Raw genomic sequence first — 23424 nt, 5'->3', positions numbered from 1 at the left:
TTATAAAATATTGCTGGCTAAAATCATGTATAAGTCAGGCATTATATCCATTCATAAAAATTATAATTATTGTACATCGCAAAAAGCTACTTGGTATAATCGGATGAAATTTTGGCAAGTAGTTACTTATACTTTAACTCTTAATGTCATCAATGAGTTCAAGATGAGGTCAACGCATTTGATAGATGTCTAGACATATTGCACCATCCTATATATCAGTATCAAGCTTTATAAACTTTTAAAGTGGTTTTATTTTATAATTGTTTTGCCCTTTTTTTTTTTAAATCTGTAACCTATTTTGTCTTATGATTTTTTTATATTCATTTACTTTAATATATTATTTTTAATTATTTAATTATAGAAAATTTCAAATTGAGCGAAAATACTTATAACTTTTATATCAAAGTTTTCCAAGTTTGAAGAAGATTACAGACAAAATGTAGCGCAGAGGCTCTGCGGCGGTGTTGACCTAAAACTTATTCGGCAAATGAACGGGCCCAATCAATTAGGGGCGGTCAGCGATCCGCCAGAAAACGGGGCAGCGCGCGCGCTCTCCAAGGAAACTCGGAAAATGATGGTGGGAGGGCAACGAATAGTGATGCGCCACGAATAGAAGAACGCTTGCGGTGAAATAACTGTTACAACGTCAAAAATAATATTAATGTTTCACAATTAAAAAAATTACGTAAACTGCTATATAAAAGGTTTTACCGTACATACATGGGCTTACTCTGTCAAGACAAACATGCAACGTTATGTATATCATCTCAGCTTTTTGAGAGAAAATGAAAGAGATGGCGATATATTTTTGAATACATTGTTGGGTATATAGAAATCCACGGTTTTATATATACAAATGTGTTTGTGATTAACCTTATATTTCTTAGTAATGTTAGTTCTTTGAAATAGGATTATGACCGTTGAAACTGAATATCGTTTAAATAGACTGCAAATAGCGTCACTTATCGCTAGGTAGAGCGCTAAGGTTGTATAAAGCACAATGTAAGCACCACTAGGGAGGAGGGTGCGTGCGGCGCGGCATCGATCGCGCGGGGCGGCGCGCATTCTGCTCACTGCTCAGTGCTCAGTCCGCCGGGGCGGCCGGCAAAAGCGCGCGTGTGATGCGCTGCCGCTGAGATGGCCGGCGCTCGGGCGCTCGTGGCCGCCTGCTGCTGCTGGTGGTGGCTGGCGAAAGCCGCCGGTGAGTACTACTATCTAACATACATTTTTGTTTAAAAACTTCAAATAGTCTTAGAACAGCTGATACGTCTCAATTTACGAAGAATTCACGCGCCGTCTTAGCCTTAAGAACATGAGTGCTTTACCGTATTTTATACCCGCAATCAACCCCCGTGTGACATTACTGATAAATTTAGTTACTACATTTGCATAATTTTTTTTTGTCAATCGTACAGTAGCGGAGAGCTTCAAATTTTTAGGTTATTTTCATGTGTTGAAAATATTGAATGAACGTACCAATTATTTTATAATCATATTCACTGCATTAAATTTCATATAAGATTTTTAGTCTAAACAATTATTAATTATATTATTTTTGCGCGAAATATGCGTTCCTTAGTAACTTGATTTTTCCGCGCGGAATTGAAAAATACCGAAATTTTAAAGTAGAGCCTGATAAATTTATAACTAATTTAATGGTTTTTATCGAAAGAATTGGTTTAGCAAGTTATATAAGGTTACTTTGATTAAAATGATGTAATTTATAAATCAAGTACATTTAGAATAGCAATAATTGGAAAGTAATTGATATAACTACGATGGAAGTGTTTAATGCGGTGTAGATGAAGATGTAGTCGGCGTAGTGTCCGGTGGATACTACTCGTACATACTACGCGCCGCGTCCTTGCCTCGACCACTGCCGGCAAACGTCGCCGGGCATTACGTCATACGCTAATCTGACATCTGCGTAAATATTGATAATTATCACGCCACTTTGCCGCGAGGAAGTTAGATAAATGCAAGCATGCACCACCTGTCCCAAACTGGACCTTAATCGTACGATATTAGCTACGTCGCAAATAATATGTGACTACAAAAGATTATAACAATTAGGTTAGATACTGTTAGTTGTTATAAAAACGTAATTTTAACCATCCACAATTTGAGGATATTTGTATCGTTTACATAAGAATTTAAAAGACCAAGATTTTATCTCCGAAAAATATCTTTTAAATTTTAATTAAACTTGCCTACTTTCTTCTTATTATTTTAAAAATTATAATATAAGCCTAATACATTCCGGTAAAATAAGTGGGTAGGGCAAAAATATATTTTAAGTTACTAAGTAAAAGAGAAGATAAGTTACTAAAATATTTACGTAAAATAATACATAATTCTATAATTAACAGAGTACTTACGTTTTATAGCTTGTAAATTATATTAAACAGTATAACGATATTTTCACATTGAATTAAAAAATAGCGCTCTGTAAAGCGCTAATTTAATTCTGGAAATTACTAATCTCTTTCAAAAGACTTCAACGCGCAATTAATGAAACGTTGGGGTCTAAATTAAGCTCTCTACAAAATCGATGCAAACATCCACTTGATATGAATTCTCCCTTTGTGCTAAACAGGCTGTAAATATTGGTATTGCGTGCCTATTTGATTTTCACTGTTCTGGTGATGGCGGTTGTGATGAACTAATATCAGCTATAGAATTAACTGCCAGGAACTTCAACAAGCGCGCTTAAGTCGGAAGGAAACAATATCTCCCATTTTAAAGCAATGACTTATCCATCTATAGAGATCAGTGTTCACAACGTTGCAATCGTAAGTTGTCAAATGATTTAATATTTGAAAGCTGACACACTCCAAATTTCGACCGTCGGAACACTCATAAAATCATATTATCATCTGTCTTGTTTTCTTTGTAGAAAACAGAGACAACAAATGTGTCAATATTGTTCCGAATTCTTTTAAGTAAACTCATAGTTTTATATTCCCTTATCATATACAATATTATTTTCAGTACATTAATAGAAATGGATAAAGATAACAGACTAAAGTTATTATCTCCAATTGCAGTTATTCAAATGTAAGATATATGGAGATACTCGTAAAATACAAAATTGGCTTTCAAAATAATTGGCGTAGTTTAACTCCACGCAATTTCAACTGTGCGACACACTGTATAGCAACTAATGAAACATGAGTTTATTCTTTTTACTTAAAAAGATAAATTCTTTGAATGAATATAAAACAGCATTGAAGTCCGTTACACAGAGTATTATTCCTTTAAGACTTTGTTTAAATAATAGACTTTTCCTGTAAAGAGAAGAGTTAACTAATACACTTTTGCATTTTTGTCTATATAAATCAAAGTGGAACATCTGGCAGAAGCAGGGGAAACATTTCCTGAAGCGATTTGTCAAAATAGGTCATTGACCTGGCAACCTAATGTGGGGCGACTCGTCTCCTAACTTTGATTTGTCACATTACTATTGGTTATGTGTTTCATCAATCTTTTTTTTAAGCGCTTGGTTATTTAAGATGTAAATTTTTTTTTTTAGAACAACTATAAATTTATCTCGATCTCTTTATATTCAAACTATAATATTAATTTAAGAATATTGTGCCTTTAGGAAAAATTATTTTACTAAAAATCAAATTACTATGGAAATTAAAAATGCTAGTTTACTCTTTTGCTAAATTATCTTAAGTTTCTTTTGCAAATTAATTTATATGGTTAATTATAAGTGTGGATTACCACTGTCGAAATATCTTTATACAACATATTGATGTCGGGGTTTCTTCAAATATATCGTCATGTTTCATCAATATAGCAATGAAAAACTACTTTTACTGATAATCCACGCTGATTCTATATATTTTATGTACTTCATATAATTTATATAGATTTTAGCGTTGACTTGGGTTAATATAAAATATTAATACCTAAGCTGTAACTGTGACAGGGTCTCGTAGCCTTACGTAAGCTACGTTGTATAAAATGCCGCATTGAATTTTTATATTCTCGCCGTGCGCTTGACGCATTTGAATTTACATTCTATCGCTCCCCTTATCGCACTTTATTGGCTGTTTAGGAAAATTTCCTCCTGTCGGTGATACCTTGAATCTTTTTCCTTATACCAGATATTAAATTCTGAAAGTGTAATAAATCTAGGTTATAATATTTAATTTTAGTAATCTTTATAGAATATTTTTAGGTACTTTTGTACATTTTTTTTAATTTAAAGAATACACGACCAAAGTAATATCTGGCTTGTAAGTGTATCTTTTTTTTAATTTGTAATAATAACAGATCTCTTTAATCGGGGTCAAAAGTCTGATTGTATTCAATAATTTATAAGGAAAAAAACATGAACTAAAGCCCTGATAAAGTTGATTAAATGAACCAGGATTATGGGATCTTCGTTCTCAATGATATAATGTGATCGAAAACAATTATTACTTTTAAAGAATGTTAAACGGCGAATGCACGGAGTTCATATTGAAATGTTCCAGTGCTACGTAAATTGTAATCTATGTTAATTATCATCTGTGTATTAATATGGATTCCAGCGTGAAATTATCTTATCTATATCGCTGTTTGAGAAGAATAATCCAATACGAGATACCGAGATTCAGTTTATCCACAACAGGTCCCCTCTGATATCGCACAGCAACATGCCTAATCTCGACATTGTTATAAATTTTATATAATTTTGCATTTTATATTGAATTTCTTTATCAAAGGTGCAGATTAATAAGATTCTGTATTCTGTTTGTGAATGAACTACTAAAAGTGGGACTATAAAATCCGTAAGAATCTACACATTATTGAGTCGTTATTTAGAACCTAAAGTAGAGGTTCTTAAAAATTTCTTGACTTATATACAATTCTATCGAAAATATTCAATATATTTTTTCCAGACAAACACATTTTTGAAACAGGACGTGAGAACGTTAGGTGAAGAAACAAAATAAATACAAACACTATAACGCGGCTCCGCTCGCGTCGTCCGCACAGACTATTGACAGAAGATCTCACACCTAAGATAATATAATAACAGTTTATCTATTTATTTACTCAGAGAGATTAACCTTTGTCCATGAATATGAGGTTAAAGAGTTTGCTTTATATTTGAAACGGTTTTATTAAAATCAAAGTTATTAAGATACATATACATTTATTTATCTTATTTTTAATATAGTACATTTCATATCCAAAAAAAAATATATACACAAAGCATATTATATTAAAAACAGAACACCACCGGCTGCGGAATCCCATGACTCAAACAAACAGTAGTCAGGGCTGCAGAGACAGGAACCTTCTCACGATTTTGTTAAGATCATTTTTGTTTGTCACAAATTGCCACAAAATTGCCGTGGAAAGGCCGTGAAAGGATCTGTTCAAAAGTTTTTCAGACATCTGAGAATTGTATTTACATAAGACGAAGGATATTTATTAGTTATTATTTTCTTATGTTCAATGCTAAGTAGAGAAAGGATGATGGGAATACCAATATTTCTTCACCTTTAAAAATCAAAATACAACTTAAATTAATATCTTTTTATGTGTGTATCTGAGAGAAAGATTGTATTAAAGTAGTATTTAACCATTTACTGAGTAGATGGTATATTTATACCTACCTTAAAATTTTCTAATTCGACGAATGTTTAAATTCATCTACAATGTACATACATCGTTGTATCGTAGCAATGAGATGCTGATCGTCTTAAAATAACTATTGTTAACGTTATTGAAATGTATTATTCATGTAATTTATCCAAATTTAATTCAAAACGCTTTTCATTTACATCTTAGAGAATTCTCATAAAAATTCATCCCTTTTTATTTAAATTTAAGTCCAATTTTCTTAATAGCTTTCGGTTTACTTAATTAAAGGGGCCATGTTAAATAATTTCTTTGTTAGTTTTCTTCGAATACAATCTCTGCGTTAAATAATTATTGAACAAACTGACAATCCACTTGTGCACATCATATAGTTCAAATTAAATATACGTGATCGGCGATGTATCATTTAGCGCCAGTTTTCAATTGCCCACTTGACTAGACGTCGAGAGCCTCTCGAAAAAGCCACCCTTCTATAAATGCATTAAGTTTAAATAAATTTTTATAACCCATATTTCGCCCTCTGATATAAAAGAAAAATGTTAATTTTAATATCTTTATACGTATTTTTCTTTGTGTAAAATAAATAAGAAATTTAAATAAAATAATTAAGAGTTTCAACACCAAAGAAACATCTTATTTGAAATGATTTTACGACCAAATGAAATATTCAGTCCTTAAAATCGATTTTACGAAAGAAACTAAAAGAATAAGAAATATGTTAGAGGTTTTTGTTTTAAAGTGACACAAAAGTTCCTTTTTTGGGTTCCGTACCTCATAGGAAAAAAACGGAACCCTTATAGGATCACTTTGTTGTCCGTCCGTCCGTCTGTCAAGAACCCTTTTCTCGAAAACGCGTGAAGGTATCTAGCTGGACTTTATTAGTAATATAGCTGGAAAAAATCAAACAAAACGTTAAAAAAAAATTAGTTAATGCATTTTCAGTTTTCTGTTACTAAAATCTCCTTTACGGCAACAATAATGAACAATAAAATAATTATTATATAGCCGAAAGCATACCGATAGTAAATATGAAATTGTCGTAACATTTTTTATAGCCGTGATAAAAGTCGGTTTCTTACTAGTTTCAGAACTATTAAAATACGTATACAGTTTATCGTAGTACCAAAATCACTTAGTCGTAGTATAAATACAAATCTGGTTTTGTATTTGAAAAATAAAGTGTGTAAAAACAATTAAAATGCTAAAAACAATCGATTGAATTGTTTAATAAAATCAGTTGTTTTGTTAGACTATTCAAAGGTCGTCGTCCTCCGTCGGATACTATTGAAAGAATTAAAAAAAATCAAAGGAGTGAAGTTTGCGTGTCGCCCCGGCAAGCCCCGGCCGTCTAGAACGTCTAGGACCTTTACCATGATATTCAACTTGCACGAACGTCCATGTGACTTAACATAATCCTTAACGTAAAGCGATAAGGTTCACATTAGTCCGAACGATTTTGTTATCGTTACGTAAGGTCATCTTTGGCTGAAAGGTAAAAGAGCCGTAAAGGTGCACATCGAGCTACGCTGAAATGGATTTCCGTCTTCATTCATTTATCACGTCAAGTTTGTAATGGTCTCGACTGCAGTGTTACTCTGGTTTGCTATTTTATGAAATCTTTAAGAAAATACGATCCTTTTTGTGATCTGTTTTTTGTATTCCCCTGTAATATTTTTTATACTTTACCTATCAATTTGTTTAAAATAATTTTAGATAGATTTTTATTTTTCGTAAAACTTTCATATTAATTATTTTCAAACAGTAAGTTTTGTAAGTTTGTTTCGTGTTTTTTAGTTTTTTCGACAATAAAGAAACAATTCACCACTTCTTTTGAACAACACAAAAATTTGCGTTGTGAAATTATGTTAAACGCGACCGCCTTTTTAGGTTAAGTATAAATAAAAGAAAAGTGAAATTGTTCGTTGCACCCCAAATGTGCAGCGTGTCCCCCACGCTAGTAAGCGGCCCCGTTCTATACCATTCCCCTTCACAGAATGCTTTTAAATTAATATTTTCTGTTTCGCAGACGTCGGTCTTTATTGTTGTCTAATGCCTACTGATTTTTTATGTTTCGTTATAATAGACATTGAGGTTTTCCCGCGGAGAAAAGCCAAATAAAAACCTGTCCATTCCGTATGACTAAAGTATTGTTCGCTCAGCTGTGTTCAAAAACTTTTACAACATGCTTTCACATCAGACCTCTTTCAGAAACATTCTTTACAGTTTTATTGTTAAGACCTTATATACATTTTGAAGCGCAGTGCCAATGCTTATGATTTTTGTAGTTATATGTTAACAAAACTTATGACGCACGTTCTGCATAGATTCATAGAAATAAAATTAACTTATCCGATGACATTATTTTGACTGGTTCAATACTTAAGTCAATACTTTTCAATATCATCGATTAAACAAGCGTCGATTTAAAAGCCTAATACGCTTTCATTAGAACGATTGGACTTATTTCACAAAAAAAAGGCTCGCAATTGGAAATTAAGTTGGCATCCAGCCAATGTATTAAAAACCTTGAAGATTTTTTTCTTATTCTTTCTTGAAAATGTAGATTACATATTTTCTATGTCTCTTTTAGACAAAGCACATTGAAAAGAGAAAGACATAAAATTATACAATAATTTATATTCATTTAACAAAAACCTTTCGTTTGAAAAACACCGCAATTTGGAGATTATATGTACTAACAATTTTCTTGTGTCATGAAAATTACAAAACTTATTATCTATTTAACGGTGTTGTGTCGTTTAGGTTAACTATAACGTTTAAATAATCCAATTCAAGGTGTGTCGTGTTTTATTAATGATTTACTAACCCAATTCTTAGTATTGGAGCTTTATGATGTTTTGTATGTCAAACTTCTGATTGACTATGTTGAGGAGTCACGCAAACTTATATAACTTTAACTTATGTAAAAATAGTTTTCTACAAACTGTCTAGGTCGGAGCAACAAATTATCTACATAATATGTTTAGTTATTTTATAGAACATAATATTAAACGTTTTGAAATGAAAGTTTTTGAAGTTATACTGGTTTATTTCCTTAAAATTGTATTATTAAGTTATTAATAAAGAAATATCGCATTTGTTTTGCCGTACTGAGCCGTAAGAGCTCTGCACTGCTTTTTATTCAACTCCGCACAATATGACATCATTTGCTTACGATAACCATGAATTTAAAAGATTGGGCGACGTAAAATATGTAAAGTGGAACCCAGAGTCATAAATTAAAGACCAGACGATGTGATCACGTCTCATTCATATACAAAATAGCGTAGTAACAGACAAGCAAAGCTTTTCATGGAAACAGACGCCTTCTAGTAGACAACCTTCACATTGACACTGATAGGTGAAGCCACTTGTTGTATAAATAAAACATGTACGGTTTACCAATTCATTTACATTGAAAAAATTACAGGAATAATTTTGCCATAATGCAATCGTAGACTTGCCGACGTCGGTTGTCCTGCGGCCGAGTATAAATTGCATGTCGATGGCTTTCTATTTCATTGTCAAGTTAAATAGCTAAATTATAGCTATGGCAACCCATGCATGGTCATTAACAATTTTGCCGTAAGTTCATCATAATTGTATACATTAATAGCATGTTTTAACAGTTCGGAAGTTGGATTTGTGGTAAGTAGTGTTTATTTTATTCTTGATGAAATAATTTATTATACGTATAAGCTTTTATTAGTAGAAATATGTTGTATCTTTTATATTCTTCGTTTAAAAGGCGTAACCATTCTTCATACTACTACATACTGCGACAAAGTTCTAGGTCAAATAGGGCATTTCTTTTTTGGTTTTCAGCTTTAATTATCAAACGATATAACGATTATGAATTATTTCTTTATGTATAGAGATATCAATTTTAATCTAAATGTTAACAAATACTTAATTTATTTATCTTGAAAATATATTTTTCGCTACGATTGATTGATGACGCTCTACTTACAACTTAATAAAGAAGCTTTTTAAATATAAATTTATCTATGCTAAACTAAACTACGTATCTTATAGGTTATGATATGTAATTTATTTTGTGCATTAGATGTAGTGTGTGAGATAAGGTGCGGATCGGCTGCAGGTTCTCGGCAGCGCAATGCGGCGACTCCAGCCTGACCTCGTTCCGCTCAAAGCACTGTTCCGAAACAAGACACGTACATATTCAAACTTTCCTATTAGCTTATACAAAGTCTACAATTTTCTTTATCATTTCTGTAGTCTATATATTATAGAGTTCTTGATATTCGGATCAGGTCTCTACTATAAACAAATATACAACATATAAAATACTTTTTAGTAATTTTATTTACAATTAGTTAAAGACAAACGACAATCGTACTTGCAATATTGATAATTTGTTGGTTAGGAATATCCACGTTAATGCGTATTCTATAAATTTAGTTATTTAAAGTCGTAGTATTGGGCTACGAACTCTACGCGATGCCACGTGTTTTCGAAAGTATAGCTATTGATCACCAGCGCTGTACGCAACAGACGAGCATGTGAGACGTAAGGAAAGTCAGTGTTAAATTATGTACGCCCCCGCCCCTCTAGCCGCAATTAGGTCGTCTTTATACACCCCCCTTCGCCCCCATCTGGAGCAAATAGCTTGTTTGCCACACGCCCCAACGCTTGCCTAATTAACTACTGTCTTGTAGCTACAAATATAGTCGTATAGCGTTGTTTACATTTTTTAATTCTAAGCTATTGGTAATTACGTTTTGTATATGTTGTAAGTCGGAATAAAATGATGTCGTATTTTAAGTAAAGTGCAATAAAGTGAAATACGATATTATTACACCAGGATCTTTTTAAATGTATAATTTTTCTTTCCAAAAATGCCGTTAATCTTTTTGATTTTAAGAAGTCATACCAAGAGGTGCTATAAATATGTATTAATTAGCATCTTGTATTTCGATTGTATGACAATAATCTCGGACTCGTTATAATCGCCTTTAAAATAAGCATACTAGCCTCGCCGGCTTATTCCAAATAGCTTGCGATAGCATAACACTAAAGCATTATTTCTTTTTAATTTGGGTAATAAACAATGCTTTCAGGGTTCGGGTATTTTTCGATTACATTACAGAAATAATTTCTTTGCTTACTATATTTTTATAGAAGAAAGTATTTAAGTTTAACAGTTTATTTTAGTATTTGGAAACATTAAAGTAAAGTAAATTAAGATAACAATGGTAAATGCTTTAGTTTGCACAAAAGTTTTTAACGTTCAATAAAGATTAAGCTACTTAATGACTTTAGAATCACAGCCACTGAGATAAATATCATTTCATAAAAGGTGAAAAACAAATGACTAGGATCATATATTTTCGTGTTGACAATATACGAGTACAGAAGTTTTCCAATATCGAATATTCAGAAGACTGATGTTTTGGATTATGTCAGATTCTTTTCTCTTTACAATATTAATATACAGATATTATGAAATGTAAATTAAAACGATCATCGAACTTAGTATGGCTCGATGACGCAAGTCTTAATTAAGTATGAAAAATTAGAGCCTGTGCGAGGGAGAGGGTGCAAGTGTCCGGGGTTGGTTGGCACCGACAGGTTGCTCACCCTAATAGATCAGGGTGCTTACCCCACCAGATGTTTAGAATCATTTTAAAGAGTACATTGCTTCAAATTAAAATTTTATATCTCTAAAAACTCTATAAAACACAAAAAAGACACAAAGTTTTTTTAATTTAATTATTACGCATTTTAATCGTTTTGTTAATTCATTTAAGTACCAATGTAAATAATTGTGTGATTAAAAGATTATATTCTGGCCTGTAACTATAGCACGAATGATGAACGAAATTAAATAAATTTTGGATAATTCGTTTACTGTCTCGAAGACAAAATAAATGATTGTTTATAAAAGTCGAAAAGTAATTTCATTCCAGTTCATTATCAATTAAAAAAATACCATTAGAAAACACTGTTAATCATCAGTAACGCCTACCTGCAGAAGATATTATACTAAAATATTTTCACGCCAACATTCTTGCTCTCGTCAATCTTAATTTTCAAACACTGTATTCAAAGTAAAGTGCCATCAATTTTTGATGTCATTTACTGCGCCTACTAGGTGTATTCACTTCGTTGAAGTGGCCCTCGTTTATTTGACGGCTGGTGGCACCATTTACCTACGAGCAAGTCCCATGGGACGCAATTCATAAACACACCACGCGCCCGCAAGTATTAGTCAACCAAACAACTTTGTATATCCCTCAGGATAATTATAGCACGTACTTATTAATAATTTGTTACGATTTTTACGAGTACTGGCATATTTAAATACGAGTTAAATTTTTTGATCTATTATTTTTAAACAGCTTAAAATTTATGATCCCGGCTTCTTTAAACGTGTAGTTTAGATAAGACTTATCTTTTTAATACTTCTTTTTGATATCTTTTCATAGCATACATCTAACAATGAAGTCTTAATAAAAGTAATCGCAAAAATGTGCAAACAAATATTGGCTATACGGTGACCTGTTATCTACCACATGTAAACTTGTAGGGACAAGTTTTAATCTGACATTAATTTAATCTATACAATGTAGCTTTCGAATATTAAAAGAATTATTAAAGTCGGCCAATAGCTTAAGACTTTATAAATCCAAATCAATTAATGTAATGGTAATCAAATTATGAATAAAGTGCCTGGGATGTCCGTATTGCTTACGTAATCTATGTCAAGTCCGACGGGGTTTCCGGATCAGATGTGCTGGCTATCTGTGTAGGAAGCGATGCAAGCCCGCGCCTCGCCTGCGCCGCGCCCGCGTCTTACCCCGAGAGGACACACGCACGTGTGATAGGGGCCTTATCTCTGGAGCTGTTTGCTCGGGATTAGACGCCGGCGCGCGCCTGCCCATTGCCAAGTTCAAAGTGTCAAAGACTTTGTCGCGACGTGCCACCAATATACAACGTATTGGTAAAAAAATCTACAATTCATGTTAACTGCGATTAGCAATTGACTAATTTAATTATATTTCCTGTACAAATGTAATTAATGAATTAGGAATGCGAATTCTAAAGTTTATTTTGTGATTGTAATAAATTTTTATAAACTTAGCTTAACGGTAAGTTTTTAGTATACTGTCGTGACCAAAATGAATACGCAGGTAAATAATGTTTGTAATCAGATTGTCTAGCGTCAGTAATTGGATTGACACTGTAAGAAAGAAGAGAGTTATATTTAGAATTGAGATGCGATGATAATAAAATTGTAACGCCTTACATGAAATTATAATAGCAATGTATAATATACTAATCGTGGGTTTCTAAGCCCAAAATCCGTATAAACATCTAGTCATCTCTGTCATTATCTTTGACAAAACACAAATAACAATATGATTTTATTATAACAATATGGTCTTAGGAGCCCACGATAAGTACAGTAACGCAGTCATTCATAACATTTGGAATCGATAAAACAAATTATAATCTTATCCTTTAAACGGAATTACTATTAAGATATATATATTTACGTATGTAAGGTAAATAAGCTTGGATTGTAAACGTGCGTATTTTACAATAGACAATACGATAAGTGCAAATTAAAATATTAGCTATACATCATTACATATCTTATGAAAATAACAAACATATATTTATTAGTATGTAGGTATTGTGAAAAACACGTTGCTATTTCAAAAGAATTTGAATTAATAAACAAGTGTGGGTTTATATCAATTATTATTTCCAAGTAACCGCATTGTGTTCGCGGTATAAATTAGTGCAGTTATCCTGCATTACAATATCGTAGGTAATCTCAATATTTCTAAGCAACCGGATGTTGACCGGGCAAGGGTAAGCGAAGGACGAAGTGATATCGGAATTTCAAATGGGCCGTTAAATTCCCATTGAAGAACTTTATACATTGTTGTCGACCGAGTTTTTTGCGCAAATTCTTATCAATTTTAAAAAAAAGTTGTTACTTACCATCCAAGATGTTAAATTATTAAAGAAATGCGTGCAGACTATGTTTTTTTTTGTGTATCTTTTTTGCACAAGGCTCGAAGCAATACATATAGGCTGTCTGAGAAGAATGATCAAGATTTCAAACTTAGCTCTTGACCTGGGCACCATTTGTTTATAAAAATATAATGTATCAAGGTTGTGTAAACTGATATATTATGCATTTTAAATTAATAAATTGTAAACCTTTCTTACATTAAACCAATCTTAGGAATGTGTCGTCTCGTTCCCGACGTTCATTCAACGCTACATACACTAAGTACTAAGACGTCATACATCAGCTGTCGCATATCGTATTTCGTGGTTCATTAAAAACTCGTGCGTTTTGTACGTTATAAAATTCCAGTTGTGACGGTGAGTTCGTTTAAAAATTAACCAGAAGAGAGTCCAATTGTGGGGTTCGGTAGCGCACACGTTGTGGGGGGCGGTAGGGGAGTAGGGGGCAGGGGTGTGTGAGAGGCAGCGGCGCGTGTCCGCCACCTGTCGACCGCTTCGCCGCCGCGCCGCGCCGGTACGACGGAGCCCCGCGGCCGCGCTCGAGCCGGCGCCTCATTAACCGATTCTATATTCCAAAATCCCGCATGCATAACAAAATATGACTAGATTTCCATGGCGACCGATCAGGTATTGTAGATTCATTTTTTTAAAAAGTGACGTGATACTTCTCCGATGTTGTCCGGCGTCATTTTAGTCAATAACCATTTACTTTGAATACATATTTTTACATTTTGCCTGAATACTTTTTATTTAACTTTTTAACTTGATAAGCACACTCTTTTTAAGTACAGCAAGAACACCTACATGTGAGCTTCGAACTTCAAAACCTTTGTATTTTCCTCAACTCTCAGAACTTATAGGTTAAGTTAAATACTATCCTCTTGTAAATAGTTTATTATTTATTTCTTCCTACGATATACAATACTAACATATAATGTAAAAACTTATCCCCAGAAAATCATATGGTTGATACCATTTATTAGAGATTAAAATGCTTCGAAAATTAACATTGTTTAACACCAAAATAGCCTTTTGTTTACTTTTTCTAACGACACCGCAAAATTTACGAGAAACGTTTTGTAATCGAGGAACGCAAGGCGGCGTCAAATTGTGCATTTGTCAGCATCGCGCACGTGAATGCCATCATATCGTACGATTTTTTTTTTGCTGATCGGAATTTTCGAGATACCTGTACTGTTAAACATCACCTGATTTATTTAACACGCTTTCGTGGAATTCCATGAACGTGTAAGTTGCTAAGATTTCCGCGAAATAGTCTAATGGGCAAGGATTTCATCCTTATAGAAAAATTATCTTGAATTAAAATAACACGTTACTTAAATTGTAAACACATAAATAAAATGTTAAATAACTATTATGATGTAGGAAAAAGGGTAAAAGTTTGTTAATTTCCAATATAATAAAATCAACATAAATTAATTTGCATAACTCATCCCACTTATTGTATAGGCAATAAACTATCAAGGTCGGGTCAAAGTACCGTACATCATTTTCCGAGAATATTTTTATTACTTGGAAGACTTAAAACATTGGCAAAAAAACGTAATATGAAGCGATATGGGGTACGGCACGCGCGGCATATGTCGCGACCCTACGCTACCCCACGACCGCGACACGCGAACAACTTTTCATGACTTTACTTGGGGTATTGTCCACTAAGACGCGAGAAAAATTATGAAATTTTCTATATATAGACTGTAAATTATATTTAAGTTTCTAATTTTTAAATAGATCTTGAAAAGATTTCTATATCGAATTTAAAATTGCTAAGGTATTTTAACATAATCTTGTCGAAAACTAAAAAATAATAACACTTATTATTTTAACAATGTTATCATAATATATTTGTGTCATTGGATATTTTAGAGAAAAAATAATTAATCGTTTTTAGAATTAAAAATAAGTGGCTATTACCTACGTCATTAGCCATTACGACACAATATTGATAAGAAAGCCAATAATTATAAAATACCATTGGTCAGCTGAACACATGCCACATGGCGGGAGCGGTCAAGCGCGCACGCCACGTGTCAAGACGTTTTTATAGCGAAGGGTCTTCAATTAATTGTTATTAACCCTTACACTGCTATTGCTCAATGATCGCATGTAATCTGATAGCAAATGGGCCCATTACACACCGCGTCGGGTTACTATGAACACTTGCTTACTCTTGCATCGCGGAAAATAAACCCTCCCTTCATACGTCAAGGGTTAACTGTGATATAAAGTCAGCAAACTTTTTGAAATATTAAACGGTTATGTGTGAACGGATAAGAAGTGTTTGAACAATCTTGTCTTTTAGGCTCAGCTTTTAGAAGTATATTTTTTGAAAATAGTGTGATAAACAACCTTAGCTTTTATTTTGTTTTGTTCCCTCTTATGTTTATTCATTTCTTTTAGTCAACATAAAAGATGATTTATCTTATTTAAGGAACATCCCCACTTCTGCATAACAAACTAATAGATAAATTTATGATCATTGGAATAAGCTTTGATTTTATACACGAACACTCTTACACTGCAATTGCATATACGTGATAAATAACACGTGACATACACAACGTATGCATTCGCCTCTGAAAAAGGAAATCCCTGGGTTTATCATGGTCTTGCAGGCTAAAGGGTAATTCCCAACATCCGATAAATTTATATTAACGAGTGTATCCAAACATCTGTTACAAACATCTTGTCTATTTTAACACAAAGTAGATCTTAAAGAAGCAATTTATCAGGCCAGTTTAATTAATAAATGATTCGACGCTTGCAGACAGTAGCTTTTCCAGCTCATTTGATGATTAGTAAAGTTTAGAAGCGACACAAATTATCCATTGTCGGACATGATTTTGATGTATTACTAAATAGATTACACTGAATTAATTAAACTTTAAACGCTAACACTTTATAATATCGCGTGACGAAGCAGTTTAGTATTGGATAAAATAAATATAATATTTTAAAGTCTATTAACTGTGACATGTCTAATGATAAATAAATATAACCAAAAGAAAACTCGTTCAAAAGATACAATAATTGTTCCTTTTCCTCAATATTAAAATGATATTAGGATTATTTATCACCTAAGAGGAACAATCAAAAAACTAAATAAACATAAAAAGGGGTCTTGACAGACAGATGGACAGACAACGAAGTGATATTATAACGGGTCCGTTTTTTTCCTTTCGAGTTACGGAACCCTAAAAATGTTACAAAACTATTAAAGCTGCTAATGATGCTGATAAACGTTTTATATATCATCAGTGTCGGAGCCGTATGTATAGTCAAGGCTGGAAGGATTTACGATCGCGTGGAGAACATACTTTATGGCTTTCAGACTGTAACCGGACGGCATTATAGATACGGCCCGTTGGATAGGAGGCAAGTTATGTCCAACTCGTAATATTTATATTCATGTTCTCAGATACACTCTAATGTCACTTCATTTAAGAGGGTCAAGTAAGGATAATGCTACGAATACGGCTGCATATTAATGTACCTGTTGTCTTAGAAGTGCCAATATTAAATTTATTACTTCATAAAAATATCGTATTAAAATATCACAAAAAAACTATAAAATACTAATGTTCATCCTCGAACATTCATCCACAACACTAAAAGAAAAATATAAAACTTTACATTTCTACCTGAAAGTTGCGGTTAAATTGACGATGAAAACGTTTTATATTGTACTGCCTGTCAGTCTTACGTAACCCATTTAACAACGATATAAAGCATAATGGAGGTGGCTTGTGAGCATGGAGCGTGGCTTACAATACGCTGGAAGCTAGCAGTGCGAGCAGCGGCAGTTTACGAGGCAATGTGGAGCTCGAGGCCGGGGAGGCAGACGAGCCGGCGACAAGCCACCCTCAGGGCTGTCTCACGCTTTATTATCCGCTCATCGCTAGGAGAAACTTTTTCATACACCGATTAATGCCGTCACGATAACTGAGTTACAGCAATTTATACTATACTAGTTTTTGCCCGCGACTCAGTCTGTTCATGTTCTACATCTATGCCAAATTTCAACGAGTTCCTTTTAACTTTTTTGGTGATACGTAATAACAAACCTCCTTCCTTTCCATCCAACTTAAAATTAAGATTTATACTTGCTGTTGCTAAGTTCATCTAAATGGAAATATTGCAAAAATTATAAATAAACTGTAGCTATAAACAATTTTTGAATAGTCAATATTTTTAACAGCTGACAAAATTTGCTTTTCTTAGCTGTTAGTTTTTCTTTACTTTAACAAGATGAGTTGCAACATCATAAAAACAGTAACATAACTTAGAAGAGAAATATGTCATCCCTAGTGTTATTTGTCGCAGCGCAGAGGCGTCGCAAATTGTAGACAGCGCTTCACCGGCTGAATGATGCTCCACACAAACCGCGACGCTTTCTAATTGAAGTGCGAATTAAGTGTGATAGCAATGTGCTCGCGTATTATTTTTACTTTTCTTTTGCTACTGTAATGTCTGTACAGTGTAGACATAAGATAGATTGCTCCTGTGATGGATTGCCTTAAACCGTCTGTGGATTGGTCGTGATTTCCTATGAGGTGGGGTTAGTAGGGTGTTCGTAGATTTTATGTTTTAAGTACTATTTGATGAAGTAGTTTGATACGCTTAAATTATAGCATAATTTAACCATTTCTTGCCTAAAAATAAAGCGAAACATTAATTAGCACAAATAAACAAGTACGTACTTAAGTCGAAAAGTTAACATATCTTAAGTACCCCTGTCTCTTATGAACTTCTTCAGCGCACTAATGGAAAGACACATTTTATAAAAAAAAAGTTTACTATTATAAATACCGAAACAAATGCTAACCCCAGTCCCCTACAAAACTAATATGTAACATTTATATAATCATTTCCATAGTTAATGGCGATATGATTGCAGAGTTCTGCAAAAGATATTTCTACATTATAACAAAATAACATAGGTTTGTCAAAGTAATATCCCGTAGCCTAGTTAGAGGCTACGAAGTTGTGCTACGGCGCTTTGTAGCGCTACGTGACCGGGTTACTGCTGATAGATGATGCTATACCCCGCTATGTCGCAGAGATTTACACTGCATATTAAATAATACGAGTTGTAAGTCATTCATATTTGGTCGTGGTGTAGGGTCATTTTAATGTGACATGAATATATTTGTCACGCTAAAATACGAGTACATTTGCTTTTCTTATAGATTTATGGGATGAAGTATATTTTCTGATAATTAAAACAAGATTACACTACTAAACAGTAGTTTAAACTTAACAATATAGTAATATTGTTAACTTGTGATAAGAAAAAAAAATCATCCTATTGATAGAGAAACGATAGTGTTCAGTTTGTGTATGTGTTCAAAATAAACTAATTTTTTAAGCTGATAATATCATCACATTCTAAACGATATCGTTAACTCTGCCAACGATTCTATACACAATGTGTGATTTGTTACATGTTGATTTAGTACAAGATAACGTATTCTGATTGGTTAAGGAAACACATTACGTTTCCTTCACATTATTGCAATGTAATATAGTAATAGATGGTGACGTATCTACGAATAGTAATCAAATTAGTGATGAATATTTAAGCATCTGTATTCTTGCTGAAGGCGTGTAAGCTATAAATAATGCTACTGTTACATGTTTCAAGTGCGCCGTCTTTCGATCGATAGTCGAGGCTGCGTCTTGGTTTTTCGGAGTCGTCTACATATCGATTGTCTGAATGTAGGCCACTACTCGTTTATTGCTTCGTAAATATTCATTCCTTCGGCGAAATGATAATATCAGTTATGGCCAGTACACAAACAAATGGCAAGTTAGTGCACACTAAAATTAAGCTATATTTTACGATTTTTCCGTAATTGATGATGATAAATGAGTTTCTAATGTGATTATTGCCTTTTGATGTGGAATTTGATATGGTAATTTAATTCTATTTGTTAGCTTAAGATTTAGATCCATAAATTTTGTAATTTTTATGCACGAAAATATTTGTTTTCGTTGACCTTGCATACTTTTAAAATAAATTTTCTAGCTTTCGTATTAATTAACTGTAGTTATTTATAATGAATTGGCCTTGTGCGAGTTCTTTTTCACTAACAAAAACTTACACATTTCATATCTTTGTTGAATGTTAATCATTTAAAGATATTCAACCTTAAGTTAGGTTAATCTGCTCCATTCAGTCTTCATACCTACAATAGTTTCTCATACTTTGACTTAGCACATTGGTCTTACTCTCAATATCTTACTCTTGTTATAACGTGCATTTTATATGTTAGTGTGTATATGTAACAGTTTGTGTCTGTGTGCAGCCACCGAGCTAGATCTGCTGGGCGCGCTATCGCTGCAAAACACGTCGCACGCCGGCGTCAGCGCCGCGCAGGGCATGCAGCCGCAGCGCACCGCCTACACCCTGGAAGGTAAACTACTTTTTTTAATTTAAGATATGGTTAATCTCGCCCTGTAGCAAATGTGGACGGACCCAAATCAAGTCATTCATACACGTGTTTTTCAAAAATCATTACCGTTCCTCTATATCTTCCTTCTTACCTTAAACCTTCTCTTACCTTGGGCTTGCTACTTACTTAAAGATTTATGGTAGAATATAAATAGTGTTAAAGTGTAAGAAAAGACACTAATAAAATTACCTTTAAAATCTTTAGTATTGCGGATATAAAACTTAACTCATAAAATGAACAATGAAGGAAGACAGAAGTCATCAAACTGCATACAAAGCAATAGAGGAAACATTAAAGTTTGTATCATATAAAGTATGATAGGAGTTAGGGGTGGTAATGGATCACGCTGTCGGTGCGAGTTTGCAATCCATTTCAGCTGCAATTCCACTTAGAGTATCGTATAATGGCCGACGTTGAGGTGTGCCTCTTTACATTCTAATGCACCGGCCAATCAAACGTGCGCCAACACTATATCAAACAGCAATAACTTTAACGCAATCGAAGAACTTTCCGAGCACGCCTCTTTAAAACTTATTAGAACTCTTTCATATATTCAAAGTTTGGACATTTGAAAAGTTTCTAGTTTATTTGAAGATAGTTTAATGATTATTTAAAACTTTAGATTTACAAATCAATTCTTTTTTCAAGAAAAGCAAACTGCAAACGTACAACGGATAAAAGGAAAAGGCAAACGAAACAAACCCGCTCATGGCAATACAATTTATTACTGAAAATATAAGAAGAGTTTGATAAATTATCCATACATAAAACTGTCAAAAAGATTGTTTCTCTTTATGGAGGAACGTTTTAACCCTCGCTTTGGACCTCAATTGTTTTGAGATACAAATATTTTGTTAAGAAGTACATTGGTTGCACTTCCGTAGGGCGCAGTGGAGGGTTCAAGTTCATTGTCTCTGCCCCTTGATTTGATGAACGCAATATGCACCGGATTGGATGTGAATGGCTCGTGTTGGATGCCAATTCTCCGCGCTTGCTCACACCAAAAACAAATTGCGAACTTTTCTGTTTTAACCCTCACCCTAACAGAACTATGATTAATGATAAAAACGTTTCTATGTTGTTCAGTTATTTGTAAATAATTATGTTCCTCAATATTAGAAAAAAAAATACTTCCAAGAATAGGATTTTAATTTTATTTTTAAATAGAATTCTCGAAACACTTTTAAGTGCATCGTGCAAGTGCAAATATTCACGTAGACGTCTTTACGTAATTTTATTTCCGTTTTAAATATTCACGAAGAACTCGCTTGCTTTATAATACACATGTTTTATAGCTGATAACATTACCTAGTCATAGTTATTACATTTATTGTCGTTATTTTTTTTTTAATTTGATATTATTTTAAGAAACATGGCATCATGAGTCACAGTACATACTTTGAAAAAATTTATAAAACACATTTAATTAATTTTGATAACGGAAAAAATCTATTTAAACGCATTAGTGATTTTTTTATCAACACAAATAACACTTAATCCCGGAATCCCCTGTGACGGCTGAATATTTATTGTAGTACACAACATATGGATCAAAGCCGTTACAATTCGGCGACGTGATGAGATTCGACGCGTGTAATCCCAACGCGGTGTCCCTTTGAACGAGCCATTACCAATAAAGGGCCACGATCCCCGCGCTTAAATGTCCCCGCAACCCGTACGTGCGAAGTGATTATCTCGCCGCGGGAACACGGAAATTTGTACCCGCTGGGGATAGAGACGTTATTAATAAACCTTTTACCAATAGAATAAATTGTAGGTTGTTGTTAAACTAGAGATTCATGTTTAAAAGTAATTATGACTTAGTGGTTAAAATACCAGAGAAAATATTATCGGATATCAGTGTAATTTTTGTGTTATTCGAATCCATTTTAGAGCTCAAAGACGCGCGTGTAACCTTACTTTGCTTTGCTTTTAAAATTAACGTAATATACAAAAAAAATATCTTTGCAAATCATTTTAGCATTTTAGCAGTAATTAGTTAATTAATTTTCTTATTCTGCCAACTTAGTGACGTGGCGTATTCATACGATTCACTTAAGCTCTGTATAACAGACCATTAGAGGAGTTGCGTAAAGTCCGCGTAATTGTCGAAGGGTGTCAGTAATCGTGGGGCCGAGGGGTTGTCGTCTCCTGCCATGTCAAATGTCGTAGCACTAGCATCGCGGCTTAACTCCATTGTCCGTGGCTGCGTCTGGAAACCTTTAATGTGACCATAGCTTCCTAACAAGACAACTGTTATGTACGGCAATCAATTGTAGTATTTAATCCTCGCAATGTAGAAAATACAGCATAAATGAATTTAATGCAATATGAAATAAATCATTTATGGTTTTAATAGCTATAATATAAATGCTTAAGGGGACATTTGTCGTTACAATGAGCAATGGGCATCAGTCATAAGCAGAAATCTGTAGATGACACGGCCGCAGCGAATATTTATTGAAATTCTTCTGCAGACTACGAATAGGAAATTTGCCGTTATTGTATGTAAAGGCGTTTGTTATTTGCAAAAAATGCTGAAATATGGATTGTTTCCATGTTTAAATTTTATTGTTGTCCTAGAAATCTTAAAGTAAAATTAAACTTTCTCATGTTTGTAACAGCATAAAAATATAGCTAAATACTGACTTTTACTTATTTTCCGTTCAATAATTTTTCGTAATTTTTAGCACTACAATATTTTCTCAGTCAAAGAAATCGCTGTTGGTTATGACTCTTTAATCGAATAATTTATTTAATAACTATAATCATAGTAAATGTTATAGGCAGTTATAATGAAGTGTTGATTTCATAAGCATCGTATATTAATAACCTTTGTTGTGACGTTTGCTTGTTTCATTGCACGAACGCCCCGTGCTCTGCGACACGCAATGACTAGCGCGGTGACCCGGCGTTACGTGTCCAGTCGTGCGAAAAAAATGCATCACTGCTTGGGGACACGATAATAAATCTTTCAATCGCAGTTGCAGTAATGAAAATAAGAATATGAAACAAATAAATAATGCTGACAAAAAAGAAACCGATAGCAGATTTTCCTGATTGAAGACAAAATATAAGCTTCATCAATCAAATCGATAAGATAAATAATTGAAACCAAGTTCTGAGCTCGTTGGAAATAACAAACTTTGAATTTCAAGTTTAAATAAGAAAACTTAGCGTTCTGATATAAAGTATACCAAAACTAAACTTTAAAATTATTTAATAAATGTTTACTTTTACTTGTCAAGCAATAAAGTCACCTACACACTATTTCACACCAACAATAAAAGCACACGCATTATGCGCCTCAATAAAGCGACCATGTGCAATTCTCTAT

At 33.3% G+C, this 23424-nt stretch overlaps 1 protein-coding gene across 1 annotated transcript in view; it reads left to right on the top strand.

Moving 5' to 3' along the window:
* Positions 1-1089: 1089 nt before the first annotated feature.
* LOC106123607 (protein kinase C-binding protein NELL1) overlaps positions 1090-23424 on the top strand; it is a 32752-nt gene continuing 10417 nt past the window's right edge. The window contains exons 1-2 of the mRNA XM_013320021.1: positions 1090-1201; positions 19941-20048. Of these exons, the coding sequence (XP_013175475.1) occupies positions 1138-1201; positions 19941-20048 (172 nt within the window). The 5' untranslated portion in view covers positions 1090-1137. The remainder of the gene's footprint in view (positions 1202-19940; positions 20049-23424) is intronic.

This window comes from Papilio xuthus, unplaced genomic scaffold (genome assembly GCF_000836235.2).
Source record: "Papilio xuthus unplaced genomic scaffold, Pxut_1.1 DF826115.1, whole genome shotgun sequence".
NCBI classification, from domain to species: domain Eukaryota; kingdom Metazoa; phylum Arthropoda; class Insecta; order Lepidoptera; family Papilionidae; genus Papilio; species Papilio xuthus.
This window is presented reverse-complemented; position numbering and strand designations above follow the sequence as displayed.